The 12,437-nt window shown below is 59.2% G+C and overlaps 1 protein-coding gene across 4 annotated transcripts in view; it reads left to right on the forward strand.

Moving 5' to 3' along the window:
* STIM1 (stromal interaction molecule 1) overlaps nucleotides 1-12,107 on the forward strand; it is a 96,336-nt gene extending 84,229 nt beyond the window's left edge. Inside the window, exons 6-13 of one of the 4 annotated variants that reach the window (XM_063306037.1) lie at nucleotides 37-214; nucleotides 5,376-5,553; nucleotides 5,740-5,907; nucleotides 6,408-6,508; nucleotides 6,921-7,159; nucleotides 8,028-8,108; nucleotides 9,751-9,820; nucleotides 11,076-12,107. In XM_063306037.1, the coding sequence (XP_063162107.1) occupies nucleotides 37-214; nucleotides 5,376-5,553; nucleotides 5,740-5,907; nucleotides 6,408-6,508; nucleotides 6,921-7,159; nucleotides 8,028-8,108; nucleotides 9,751-9,820; nucleotides 11,076-11,553 (1,493 nt within the window). In that variant the 3' untranslated portion in view covers nucleotides 11,554-12,107. Of the gene's footprint in view, nucleotides 1-36; nucleotides 215-5,375; nucleotides 5,554-5,739; nucleotides 5,908-6,407; nucleotides 6,509-6,920; nucleotides 7,160-8,027; nucleotides 8,109-9,750; nucleotides 10,127-11,075 lie in introns of all 4 variants that reach the window. The other 3 variants (XM_063306036.1, XM_063306038.1, XM_063306039.1) reach the window with 3 other exon arrangements.
* The last annotated feature ends 330 nt before the right edge of the window (nucleotides 12,108-12,437 follow it).

The raw sequence follows: 12,437 nt of genomic DNA on the forward strand, positions 1-12,437 counted from the left end.
TTTACCAGGGCCGCTCTTCACCTTCTGTTTCCGCAGTGACCCGTCATAACCACTTGAAAGACTTCATGCTGGTGGTGTCCATTGTGATTGGCGTGGGGGGCTGTTGGTTCGCTTACATCCAGAACCGTTATTCAAAAGAGCACATGAAAAAGATGATGAAGGACCTAGAAGGTCTTCACAGAGCTGAGCAGAGTCTCCACGACCTCCAGGAAAGGTGGGTTTGCCTGTTCCCCCTTCCAGCTGGAACCCTTGATGGGGAGAGCGGCTGCTGCCTCCCCCCCCCCCCCCGCCTGCCTGGCTTGCTGTGTGTGCTCTGGTGAAGTCTGCGTGTGCTTCAGCTTTCTCGATGGCAGTGAAAAGCCCTGGCTGAATCCCCACCGGGCAAGCGCGGGGTGCCTCCTTGCGTCTCCCCGCTATGTGCCAGGTAGATGGGAGCGAGAGGAGGGGAATGGCTGCCCCCCATCTGCTTTTTACTTTGGCTGCCCAAGGAGACGTGGGCAGGAAACAACAGGGACAGGGTCGTCCACACTAATAGGCTGGCATCCTGGCTCCCCTCATATTCAGTGCAGAGGTTAAAAAAAGAAAGAATGAGGGTGGGCATCAAATGCCCCATAGGAATGGGAGGGTCTCCTTGGAGGTTCACTCTGCCTTCTGTGAGTATTCAGGTCTTCCCCTGTTCCTAACATAGATCGCTGTGTTAGGAACCATCAACCCCTTTTTGAAAAACGTGGGAACACGTTTAGTACACTTCCCAGTGGGCTTCTGTGATGGAATAGCCAGGAATGTTTCCCCCCAACATTCAACTTGGACCTTGACTCCCTTCAAACCGCCTCCTGGCCAGCGTCTGGACGAGGAGGAGGAGGACCCGTTGAACAGAGTTTCTGTCGCGTGGACAAACGACAGAGCTCGCTGGTGCCTCTTCCATGCTCTCGGGGCACGTCCGTCACGCGATTCCTTTCCCCTCTGTCTTACCTGTCACGTGCTCAGCAGGCAAAGGGCTCTGAGGTTCCTCGCTTGAAGCCCAGGATGGTGCAGAAGGCAGGAAAGCGACTGTTGGCCCACCAGGTAGACCAGGCTAAGAGACAAACACCGTGCAGGCCTAGAGCTACTTTTATTAGAAGGGCGATACCATCAGCATCTCTCAGGCCCGAATGTGCTTCCCCTCCTCCCCCCTCTTTTATCTTCATGTGACTTAAGGCGCGCAGGGGGGTGCTATCTGAAGCGACAGTGGCTGACCGCACACATCAGGAGCACTGGTGCATCCTCCCTCAGGCTGGGCCAACACGTCCCCTGCTTGATCCAGCCTCGCCTGGAAGCAAGGCGGCAGTGCTGCTGTGTCTTTTCATTTCAAACAATATGGTAGAGTGGCAGTCGATAACCAGATGCCCTGGAGTGTTTTGGTTTAATCTAAACTCCCCAAACCTTAGCCAGCACACCCACTGGTCAAGAGTGATGGGCACTGTAGTCTAAGACATCCAGGAAGGACCGGCGTGTTGCCTCCCTGGCTCGCCCTAGAGCTGTCTGCCCTTCATTGCTTCCATCCTGCCCTGTTCCCCCCACTGCCAGGGATTATCCCCTTTGGCTGATCCTGAGACTCCTACGCCACTTGCTCTCCCTGGAGGGGGTGGGTCTTTATCTGAAAGACCCACCCACTCCAGGGAGAGCAAGTGGCATACGAGTCTCTTAGGATCCTGCGAGCTCTTCAGGAACTGCTCTGGCTTGCAAGAAGCCCGCAGGGGCGCTGCTTGCGTGGGTGAATTCTGTCCCTAGAGATCGCCAAGGAATCTTTTAAACCCTGGGTGGTGCCTGGGGTGTGTGGGGACCTTGCCCACAGCATTCTGAACTGGGTTCCTGCAAGGCAGTAAACGGAAGGCCAAGTTAATGAAGGCATCCAAACTCACTTGCCCCCTTTATGGAGGACCTGCCCCCTCCTCCTCCTCCTCCAGCGTCTTTTTTTCCTTGGTAGCTCCGAAGGGAGTCTTAAAGAGAAAGTGACGCCTGAATGTCCAGGGGTTCCCCGAGGCCTGGAAAATACTCAGGGGTTCCTCCGGGGTCAGAAGGTTGAGGAAGGCTGGGCTAGAGGCTAGCCGTTTTAGTGCAATCCTGAGTCATATTCAAAAGCCCTTTCTCCTCTTCTGCTGGGTCTTCCTGTGGCAGGGAGTTCTACAGTCCGATTATGCCCTGCTTGAAGGTGGTTTTCTGTGGCTTCAGCTGCTCCGTCTGGGCACTGTGAGATGGCAGAGCCAAGCACCAGTCTTGGTTCTCAAATGAAAAGGGGGTTCCACAGCCTGCTTGTCCAGTAGGTTGCTCCAAGAGAAGACAGCTGCCTGCTTCTTTCCACCTCCAGACCCTTTTTCTGCCCAGGCAGTGGGATCCCTGTGAAGTTCCAGCGTCCTTTGGGCAGCAGGACTGAGAGACCCCAAGGGCGATCTTTGAGGTGTGCCAAGCTATTCCTCCCTCAGCTGGGGCAGAAAATATTTTTTGAGTTTCATAAATCAGCAGGTCAGCTGAAAACAAACATCTCGTTTAGCCAAGATGGCCAAGCTAACGGGGAGCACAAAGCTGTTTGGGATTGGCAGCTGTTTTATATAGGTATGTTGGTGTAAGATAGCCCCCAGGTGCCCACCTTGTCTTCCTGCTGGCAGAGAAACAGGGTAGCTCCCTTTCGCCATCACGGAGGGGATGCGTTTGCTTGCTGGACATTTTTCACATTCCCACCAGTGTTTCATGCCAGGGCCCTCCTGCAGCAGCCTCACCACTGCCGGGGTCTGCAGCCAGGCAGGCACAGTGTGGCCGCCTTCCCCAGGAGCTGAGAGGTGCCAGTCCTGCCACTTCTCGGTCTGTTCAGCTGCTGCGGCTCTCGTGTGACTGGTTTTGTCCTCCTCGCTCTCTTGCCCCCCTCCTCTCCCCCAGGCTCCTCGGGCTTCTGATGCCCATGGAGGTGGGAGGAAGACTTGATGTCCCCCAGGACCATCTCTGCTCTCTGCTCCTTGGGCGAGCATGCAGAACCCAGGAGCCGTTGGTCTGCTGGAGAGTAAATGCTGCCGGAGCAGATGATGGTGAGTTAGAGATGTCTTGGAGGCTTCTCGTCCTCCTGAGGAGACAGGACCAGCGCAGAGACAGGAGCAGAGGAGGTAGCTCACCCGACAGAAGCAGGATTCTGGGTTATCTTGAAGGCTCAGGATGATCTTGACTTGGACCCAATCTGACAAGGGGGATTTCAGCAGAAATAAATGGAAAGGGGCACCCAAAAGGATTGGTCTTCTCTTGACCAGCACCATTTCAACACTGGGAGGCAGCCAAGAAGGCACCTGCCATTCTGGGCTGCTCAACAGAAGAGATTTCTAAACCGCAGGAAGCGATTCCCCACTACTCTGCTTTGGTGAGGCTCCCCTGCCCCCTGGGGTCTGGTTCTGGGCATCCCAATTTAAGAACGATTCAGAGAAACTGAGAAAGCTTCAGAGAAGGTCACTGCGGATGATTGGGGAACTGGAAACCTTTGGGGGAGAAACGGGGGTGGGTGCAGGGCCAAAATGGGGGGGGGGAACCAGGGCATGTGCCCCAGGCGCCGTGCTGGGGGGGGGTGCCAAAATGAGTGCTGGGGGGGGTGTGCCAAAATAGGCGTGGAATCCATGTTTGCCCCGGGTGACACAGACCCTAGTTGTGGCCCTGGGTGGGGGAATACATTTCCCCTTAAGAAAAGATGCCTGGGGCCGGGCGGAATACGGGGGCCCGCTTACCGATATTCACAGTCATACCGAAGGGGGTCCAGGCCTGTCCCCTCCCATCCGAGAGTGCAGCAGACGGAATAACAGATAGAAGTTGCAGGAAGGCTGATTCCGGCTGAACATTAGGAAAAAACCCCAACAGCCAGAGCAGTTGACGGTGGCATAAGGCAGTGGGGAAGCGATGGTCTCCCCTTCCCAGAGTGGCTTTATTTGGGATTCCTCACTGGGCAAGCGGTCGGAAGGGGGCCCCCACAGTTCCTTCCCGCAGTGGGATTCCATGGATTCCTGCGCTGGGTGAGTCCAAGGAGCCGGGCAGGGCTGCTTTTGGGTTGAGGAAAAAAAACAGGCATGCGTTTGCAGGAGCAGGAGCGCTGGCCTTTGATCTCGGGTCCTGGCCATGAGAATCAGTTGGGTGAAGTCTCCCTCTTCTCCAGTGCCCCAGACGCCGTCCTCCGGGGAACAGATTCCACACGAGCCTTTCTTGCTCAATCTCAGCGTGGCCCAGTGCCTGAAGCTCTCTTGGGATTAGCTGACACCCGTTTGCCCTCTAGTTTTGGCAAAGATCTTGGTGGCAGGCCTTCAAGTGTTAGATTGGCTTGACGTCCAGCTTTTTAGATGGTCAGGATGGTTTCACTGTCCTGGGAACCTGGTAGAGAATGTTAGAATTAGGTCCAGGGGCCTCGGCCTCAGCCCTCCAGGGGTAGAAGAAGGCCTCTGGCAGAATGGGGGAGCAGTGAAGCAATCCCCTGCAGTCTTGAGGCGAGGGCCCTGAGGCGCGATTCTTGTCCCTTGCGAGGGTTCTGCCATCCCCCCCGCTGAGTGTTTTCTGCCCATTGGGTCAATATTTCTCAACCTTAGCAACTTTAAGATGTGTTCGAGCTGCGGAACACGGTACCCCCAGAGGCGAGGCAGGCCCCCACTCTCCCAGCCTTCCGAAAGGGAGCGAAAACCTGGCTTTGCCCCCTCGCTTGGGGCGGGAGGGGGGTAGTCAATCATGGGGGTGGTTGGTGCTGTGATGCGTCCCCGAGGAATTTTATCGAGATTGTTTGTCCATCCGGGATTTTATATTTTTATATTTTTATGATGCACTTGTTTTTATTATTTTAATCTCTTGTTATTTTAATTGAATTGTAAACCTCCCAGCATCTCTTGGCAAGATGGGCGGTGAAGAAATATGAGAAATAAATAAACAAACTCCCAGAATTCCCCAGCCAGCATGGTCAGCATGGTCCACACGTCTTAAAGTTGCCAAGGTTGAGAAACCCTGCTTTTGGTCCTCCACCCAGTTGGGCCAGTCCTGTGAAGATCCTTCTGCTAGAGGCCTGCTCTGAAGCCCAACGAACGGGGTTCGGGAAGTCCTCCAAGGGGACCCTGAGATTCTCCCACCCTGACCAGCTCCGTCCAGCTCCATCCGCCTCCCCCTCTTTCCCTTCCCCTTCAGATCCTCCTCTGTATCTCACCCATCCTGCTCGGTTTCTGCTGCGGCTCTTCTGGAACACCTTCTCCATTCCTCTCTTGCATCTTCAGAAGGCCCCCTTCCCTGCCCTCCTTCCTCCAGACCGTTCTTGTCCCTTCTCGTAGGCCAGCAGCCTCGCAGGGAGGATCTGTGTCCATCCCATGTGTCCTTGTTCCTCGTCTCTTTCGCAGGCTGCAGAAGGCCCAGGAGGAGCACCGCACGGTGGAGGTGGAGAAGGTCTCCCTGGAGAAGCGGCTTCAGGATGAGATCAGCATAGCCAAGCAGGAGGCTCATCGGCTCCGGGAGCTGCGGGAAGGGACGGAGAATGAGCTCAGCAGGCAGAAGTATGCGGAGCAAGAGCTCGAGCAGGTACATCCCGTGGGGTAGGTGCACACCTGGGCTGTGTCTGGGCTTTCCTGCGTTGCAAGGCCCTTGAGCGTCAAGGGTCAACGTCGCACCCAGGCTGCTGCTGCCCAAGCTATGGCCCACCGGGGCGGTCCCTCTCTCTGCCCGTTGAAGCGCTGCAGTGGCTGTTGCTCTGTTTCCCGCTGGCAGGTCCGGATGGCCCTCAGGAACGCCGAGAAGGAGCTGGAATCCCACAGCAGCTGGGCGGCCCCCGAGGCTCTGCAGAAGTGGCTGCAGCTGACCCATGAGGTGGAGGTGCAGTACTACAACGTGAAGAAGCAGAACGCGGAGAAGCAGCTGCTCCTGGCCAAAGAGGGAGTGAGTGTTGCAGCCTTGTGGCCGGGTCCCCCCCACCCTGAGAGTCCCCTGCAGGGCTTGAACCAGCCCCGGGTCACACCTCGCTGGAAAGGGAGCCTGTTGTGGCCTCCCTCATTAGCTAGGACATTTTGGTTTTCCTGCTCCATTCTGGTTCTTGCTGCAACCGAGCCTGCAGATGGAAGGAATCTGCTGGGTGGCCAGAGGGCGCATCTGCCAGAGGTGGGAAGAGGAAGAGGGCTGGGGCTGGAGAGATGGAGCCCGTGGCAGCTCCCTGTTGCCCGAATGGGGCATCTGCCCTCTTGGCCCAGAGCTCGCTGAACAGGAGGGGCAGGGTGGTGGAGGCCCCGGGACAATGGTGGGGCCACGTCCAGGCTACGAGAAGGCAGAGCGCTCTGCAGAGCGGGCAGCAGCCAGCCTGCTGAACGTGGGGGGCATTTTGCTGTGCCTTCTGAGCCCCAACATTGCTCAACCCTCAGTCCTCCGTCGATTCTCCTCTTCAGGCTGAAAAAATTAAAAAGAAGCGTAACACCTTGTTTGGCACGTTCCATGTGGCACACAGCTCGTCCTTGGATGACGTGGATCATAAGATCTTAACGGCCAAGTGAGTTCGTACCGCAGATAATCCCTCCCAGGGCCCCCGAGGGAATTTTGAGGCAGGCCCTGATCAAGGGAAGCCTTGCAGCGGGGCTTCGTCTGTCCAGTGGAGGAGCCCCGCGGCCCGGAGAAAGACGCCCGCTGTCCTGCTCTCCTGGCTGTGGGAACCGTTCAGGTGCTGACCCACGAGGTAGCGGCTGAGCAGCGAGGGAGCTGCGACGCGTGGAAGGGGAAGGGGAGAACGGGTGGGAGGCGGTTTGCATTTCCGCTGGGCACAGAAGGCCCCCTCCAGTTGCGCTTCCTGAGGGCGGAGCCCCAGACGGCTGCAAGGGCCATTTCTCCACCCCGGCCAGCCCTCACCTCGTTCCCCCAGTGCCCCCTGCAGCCCCCTTACTTTCCTCTCCCCTCCCCCTCTGCAGGCAGGCGCTGAGCGAGGTGACCGCGGCCTTGCGAGAGCGGCTTCACCGCTGGCAGCAGATAGAGCTGCTCTGCGGCTTCCAGATTGTCAGCAACCCAGGCATCCACACACTGGTGACGGCCCTCAACATCGACCCCAGCTGGATGGGCGCCCCCGCGCGGCCCAACACCTCCCACTTCATCATGACCGATGACGTGGACGACCTGGACGAAGAAATCGTCTCTCCCATGTCCATGCAGTGTAGGTACCTCTGCACCGCCGCGGGGCATTCAGAAAGTCGGGGCCGCCGACCGGGGACAGACGGGCCTGGGCTTCCCCCTTGAGACAGGACTTGCCAGGCGTGGACCCCTCAGGTTCCTCCTCTTGGCCCAAAAGGCCGGGGCAGGCAGAAGAGCTGCCTGCTCCGCACCGGGTGTCCTGGCTCCCCCGAGTCCCTTAAGAGCCAACCCCCTGCCCCGTCAGCAGTGGAGGATGCATCAGAAAGTCTGCTGCTTTTGCAGAAGCCTCACTTTCTCAAGAAAAGACCTGGGCTTAGAGCACCTGAGCTTCATCCTAGCAGTGCCTCTGAGCATTCAGCAAGTGCTTTTCTCAGTATCCAGTTCAGTTGGGCACCTGAAATTTGACACGGAGGGGAGGTAGCTTTGAATTCAAACTTGCAGACTTTCTGGGGTCCGGGCAAGGCTCCAGAAGCCAAGCCGAGGCGGCACGGCCTTTAGATCTGCCCTGTGAAGTGGGGTGGGAAGGGCCTCAAAGAAGCCGAGGAGGCAGAGAGGAAAGCCTGTGGTGAGGGGCCGTGCTGGGGAGGGGCCGTCCTTCTCTAGAGCAGCGTTTCTCAACCTTGGCAATTTTAAGATGCGTGGACTCTGACAAGGCTGGCTGGGGAATTCTGGGCGTCAAAGTCCACGCATCTTAAAGTTGCCACGGTTGGGAAATGCTGCTCTGGAGGGTCTGGACCGGGGGTCAGGACCAGGCACCACCAGGCAGAAACATCAGCGAGGGGGAACCGGCTTCCAACACGCCCTGGGCAGCTGCTGCGAATGTCCGAAATGCCGGTGCCAATGATGCTCTCTTTTTTCCTGCCTCCCCTCCTCTTGTCGGCTAACGCCAGACGTCGCCTTGCTTTTGGGGCACAAGTACAGTGACCGCTCATCCCTCTGCTCGGAGGACCAGTCCTTCTGGAAACACCCCGGTTTGAGAACTATTATCATGGATTTGCTTTCACCCATCAGACTAAACCAAACCGAACAGGCAGACGCAGCCGAGCCTTCTCTTCCTGTCCCTCATTGTGGTCATTTTTGTTTTCAGCACAGCAGCTAATTCTCACATCTGCCCTTTCTGGCATCTCTACTAACCCCTCCCAGGAGGGCAGTGCCCACTGGAATGAAGAACCGCCACAGGGCAGAAGCCCTGGAAGCAGACCAGAGGGCTGTGGTGGAGGGTGGGGGGCAGTCTGCCTGGGATAGACGCTCACTCCTCTTTCTCTTGTTAGGGCAGGGCAGGGCAGGGGGGGAAAGTGGGCGAACTCCTCACGCTGAGAGAAAAGGCGAACTCTCAGATGAGCAGGCACCGTCCTGCTGGAGGTGCTCCCCTCTTGCCCCAGCTCTTCATGCGGCCAGCTAGCAGACACCCTTCTTGCAGTTGGTGGTAGTGCGAAACGCCCTGCCTTGGGAAGGAGTTCTTTGGGGTGAGCTCTGCTCCTGGTGACTTCTCAAACATGCCCAGGGAGTCTCCCTGGCAGGAGCAGGGCACTTGCCAGCCTTCGGAGTGTTTTTCAACTTCCTGGTCTGGTCTGCAGTGCTGGCTTGTCCTGCTGGTCTCCCATCCAGTTGCCCACAGGTCGTGCCCTGCTTTTTGAGATTGGCTGACCAAGCCTGGCTGGGCTCTTTTGCATGTGCTGCCACCACGGATCTTTAAGGGGAGTCAGCTTTGAAGGAGAACAACTGCCCTTTTCCTTGTAAAGCCTTCCCACGTCCCCCCTTCCCTGCCCAGCTGCCAGGAAGTTGGCCCGCTCTGCCTGTCAGGGACAGCTCCCAAGGGCCCAGAGGACGGACGAAGTTTACTTGCCTCCCGCCTTTGGAGCCCAGTGAATTTTGTCTGGCTTCCTAAAGTTATTTTGAACAATCCGCTCGAGGGCAGTTCCTGCATCCGGTGCAGCGGAAAGCATCTTTCCCGCTGGAGCCCCTGCCTTGGGCCCTTGGGGTTGGGCTGCTTCTTGCCAGAGTATTTTTCCACCCAAAATTGCCCGGAGCCAGTTCTTCAGCAAAGAGGCACAGGGCCTGAAATGTTTTCCCTCAGGAGAAAGGCAGTTGGGAGAGGCGCTCCGAGTGGGAGAGGGCTGGGGCGGGGTGGGGGCAACATCCTCCCAGCCAGCGCTGCTTCCTGGTTCTTCAGTTCTCAGCGGGGCCCTGACCCCTCGTCTCTTTCGTGCACTGGTTAACCCCTCAGGCCTGTGTCCCGTTTGCATGTCCCTTCGGGCCCACCTTGGGCACCTCCACCGGGGCACCATGGGGCTGTCCCAAGGGGGCTGGTGCCAATAGGCGATGGGAACCTGGGTTGCAGCCAAACCTTTTCATGTGCTTCAGCCAGACCTTGGAAAAGCTCTCCGCCTCTGCCTCCAGCTGCACTACAGGGGGTGGGAGAGGAAATGGGGAGACCGGAGGGGGAAAGCGGGACAGCCCCCCACCCCACGGCAAGAAGCCATGGACGGAAACAAAGCATCTGAAGACGGGCCTTAGATGGCGACAGGAGGCCTTCTGGACGAGCACCGCCCGGGCGCTGCCTCCCTCTTTCTTCCCTCCTAACATGGCCCCGTTTCCCCTCTTTCGCTCCAGCTCCCGCCTTGCCGAGCAGCGTCGTTCGCCAGCGCCTGGTGGACCCCCAGCATCCCTTGGGATCTCAGAGGTTGGTAGAGAGTCACCAGCAGGCCCCCAGCCAGGGTGAATCAGGACCGCTGGTGCATTACCTGCCTGGCAGGGTCACTCTGCGCCGAATGCCCAGCCTCACCAGCTGCAGCAGCATCGACGTCCAAGCCGCTCCGCCTCACTCATCTGCTGCCGGCCACGGAGCGCCCTCTGCTTCCGCTTGCCACACGCTCCCCATCCTCTACCACCACACCACCTCCTCTTACATCCTCCAGATGGATGCCCTGCCCAACCTGCCCCCTCCTGACGTCACCTCCGGGACGCACTGTCAGATGGAGAGCTTGGGGTACTGTCCTATTGCTTGGCCTGGGCACGCACTTCCTCGCCTAACCTCTGGCCAGCTGTTCTCAGCCACTGCACGGGGTGTTGTGCCTGCTGTGACTTCAGGTGAAACCCACTAATTGCACAGTGAGCTTTCTTAACCCTGGTTGGAGTGTGGCTGCATTTGCTCTGCTTGAAGCTCTTGGCGGTTCGTGGTTCTGCTGGGGCTGGTTTGTCTCGGCCACTTGCCTGGGGTGGGAGGAGTGACCCACTGGCCCCTGGCAGGGCAGAGTAAGACGAGCACTTCAGTGGCCAAGGGGGGAGGACAAAGCATGTTCCCAGGGCACAGCCCAACCTGAGTCTTGGGTCCCTTCTGCTGGGGAGGGGGAGGCAGCAGCTCCCGGGACGTTTCCATCTGCTCTCTAGCCAGGCGGGCCCCGAGCTGGCCAAAATGGGGGAGGGGCGGAGAACAGCAGCAACGGTTCTCTCATCAGTCCTGCAGGCGGATGCACTCCAGTCTGGGCAGCACCCCTGCCGCCCCACCCTCCTGCCCCCTCTGGAGGAGACAAATGTCCCTCCTGCCACAGGGCCTCTTCCCCCAGGAACATCACGGTGCAGTTCAGAATGGGGCTTTTGCAGGGTCTGGGGCCTCCAAATGCCCCCCTGGGCTGGAGAAGGGGAGCCTCGCCTCCCCACCCCCACCGGCCTGCAGCTGCCTCCTTGCATCACCCACCTGGGGCTCTGCGAGGGTGGCACAGGGAAGGTTCTGGCTGCCAGCCTTCCGGGGTTGGGTCAGCTGAGCAGGGGCAGTCTAGCCCTAATGCTGAAGTCACTGGGGAGGGGGGCGTTGGAAGGTTGCCCCTCCAGGGCTCCTTGCTGCCTCTGCACACAGTTGTGGTTGCAGGCGAGTGCTCGCATTCAGGCCCTTCCAGGGTCGCACTCACATCTTTGCATCCCCCCTCCCCTCCCCACAGGGACCTGGCCCACTCTGACTCGGACTCCTCCATCCCGCACCTGAGTGACCACCAGCGGGCGGCCACTTCCGCACCCAAGCTGCGCCCCGCCCTGCTGAGCAAGCCGGCCGAGGAGCAGCACCCCAAGGAGCCAGTCGAGTCCGAGAGCCCCCTGACGATGAAGAAGGTGCCGGTGCTCAACCACCACGGGCTGGAGAAAGCGGCCAGCCTGGCGGAGCTTGGCCCTAGGGGCGCCCGCTCGGGGGACTCCTCCCGCTCACACAGCCCTAGCTCCACTGAGCCCGACACGCCCTCACCGCCCGCTGATGGCCGCCCCGCACTGGCTCTCCTGGCCAGCAAGGCCAACAGCCGCATCCCGCACCTGGCCGCCAAGAAGGTGGCGGGTGAGGAGGACAGCGGCTCCACCGGTGAGGAGACCGACTCGGGCCCAGGCAAGAAGAAGTTCCCGCTCAAGATGTTCAAGAAGCCCCGGAAGTAGCTGCGGGATGTGGGGGGCGGGCAAGCCACCCACCGCCAGACCAGATCTGCCCCACCGCAGCCTGGGAGCCCCGCTGCCTGCCCGACGATGCTCTTTGCTGGGGGCCTCCTGTGGCCGGAGCACCCCTGCTTGACTGCGCATGGCTTGTACCCGCCACCCCTTTCTGCCCACTGCTGTCCTCTGCGTGGCAGGAGTGGGAGAACTCCGGCAGGGTGCCCCTGGACTGCAGCCTTCCCTCGGGAGCAGAGCCGAAGCTTCGCGGCCCTTGTGGCTGGACTCGGGCGGTGCGGCCGGGGCAGAGGAAGGCGACGCTTTGGGCTCCTTGCCGCTCCTCCCCACTCTCGGGCTGGACGGAGCAGCCGTGGGGCCGCCACGCAGGAGGCTGTCTCGGGGCAAGGAAGAAGGTAGCCACCCGGCCAGCAAGGCTGCAGGGTGGCTGCCAAGGCAGGGACGGAGGCAGCTTCTCCAGGCCGGCCGGCTGCTTTTCCTTAAGGGCCGTTTCATAAAACTGTTTTGAATCTAATAAAGCATGTAGACTATTTTAATAAGCTCAACCGTGTGGTGTCCTTCTGAGATGGCTGCGGAGGTGGCCAGAAGCGCCGCTGCCACCCAGCTCGGCTGGGGGCCTAAAGGGGAGACTGCCCTTCTTTTCCCTGGCCTCAGGCCCAGGGTGCATTTCCTCGGCAAAATTCCTGCCTTTTAACGGCCTCTAGAACCCTCCACCACTGGCCAGGAGGGCATCCTGGGCCTTGCTTGCCTGGCAGGGAGGCCAGCCTGGGCCAGAACACCAGGCACACTCCGCTGCTTCCTGCCCTTCGCACGGTGGCACAGCGGGTTGACTAGTCTGATTTCCAGAAGGGCCTCTAAAAATGATCCAACCTTCA

Source organism: Candoia aspera, chromosome 5, assembly GCF_035149785.1.
Source record: "Candoia aspera isolate rCanAsp1 chromosome 5, rCanAsp1.hap2, whole genome shotgun sequence".
NCBI classification, from domain to species: domain Eukaryota; kingdom Metazoa; phylum Chordata; class Lepidosauria; order Squamata; family Boidae; genus Candoia; species Candoia aspera.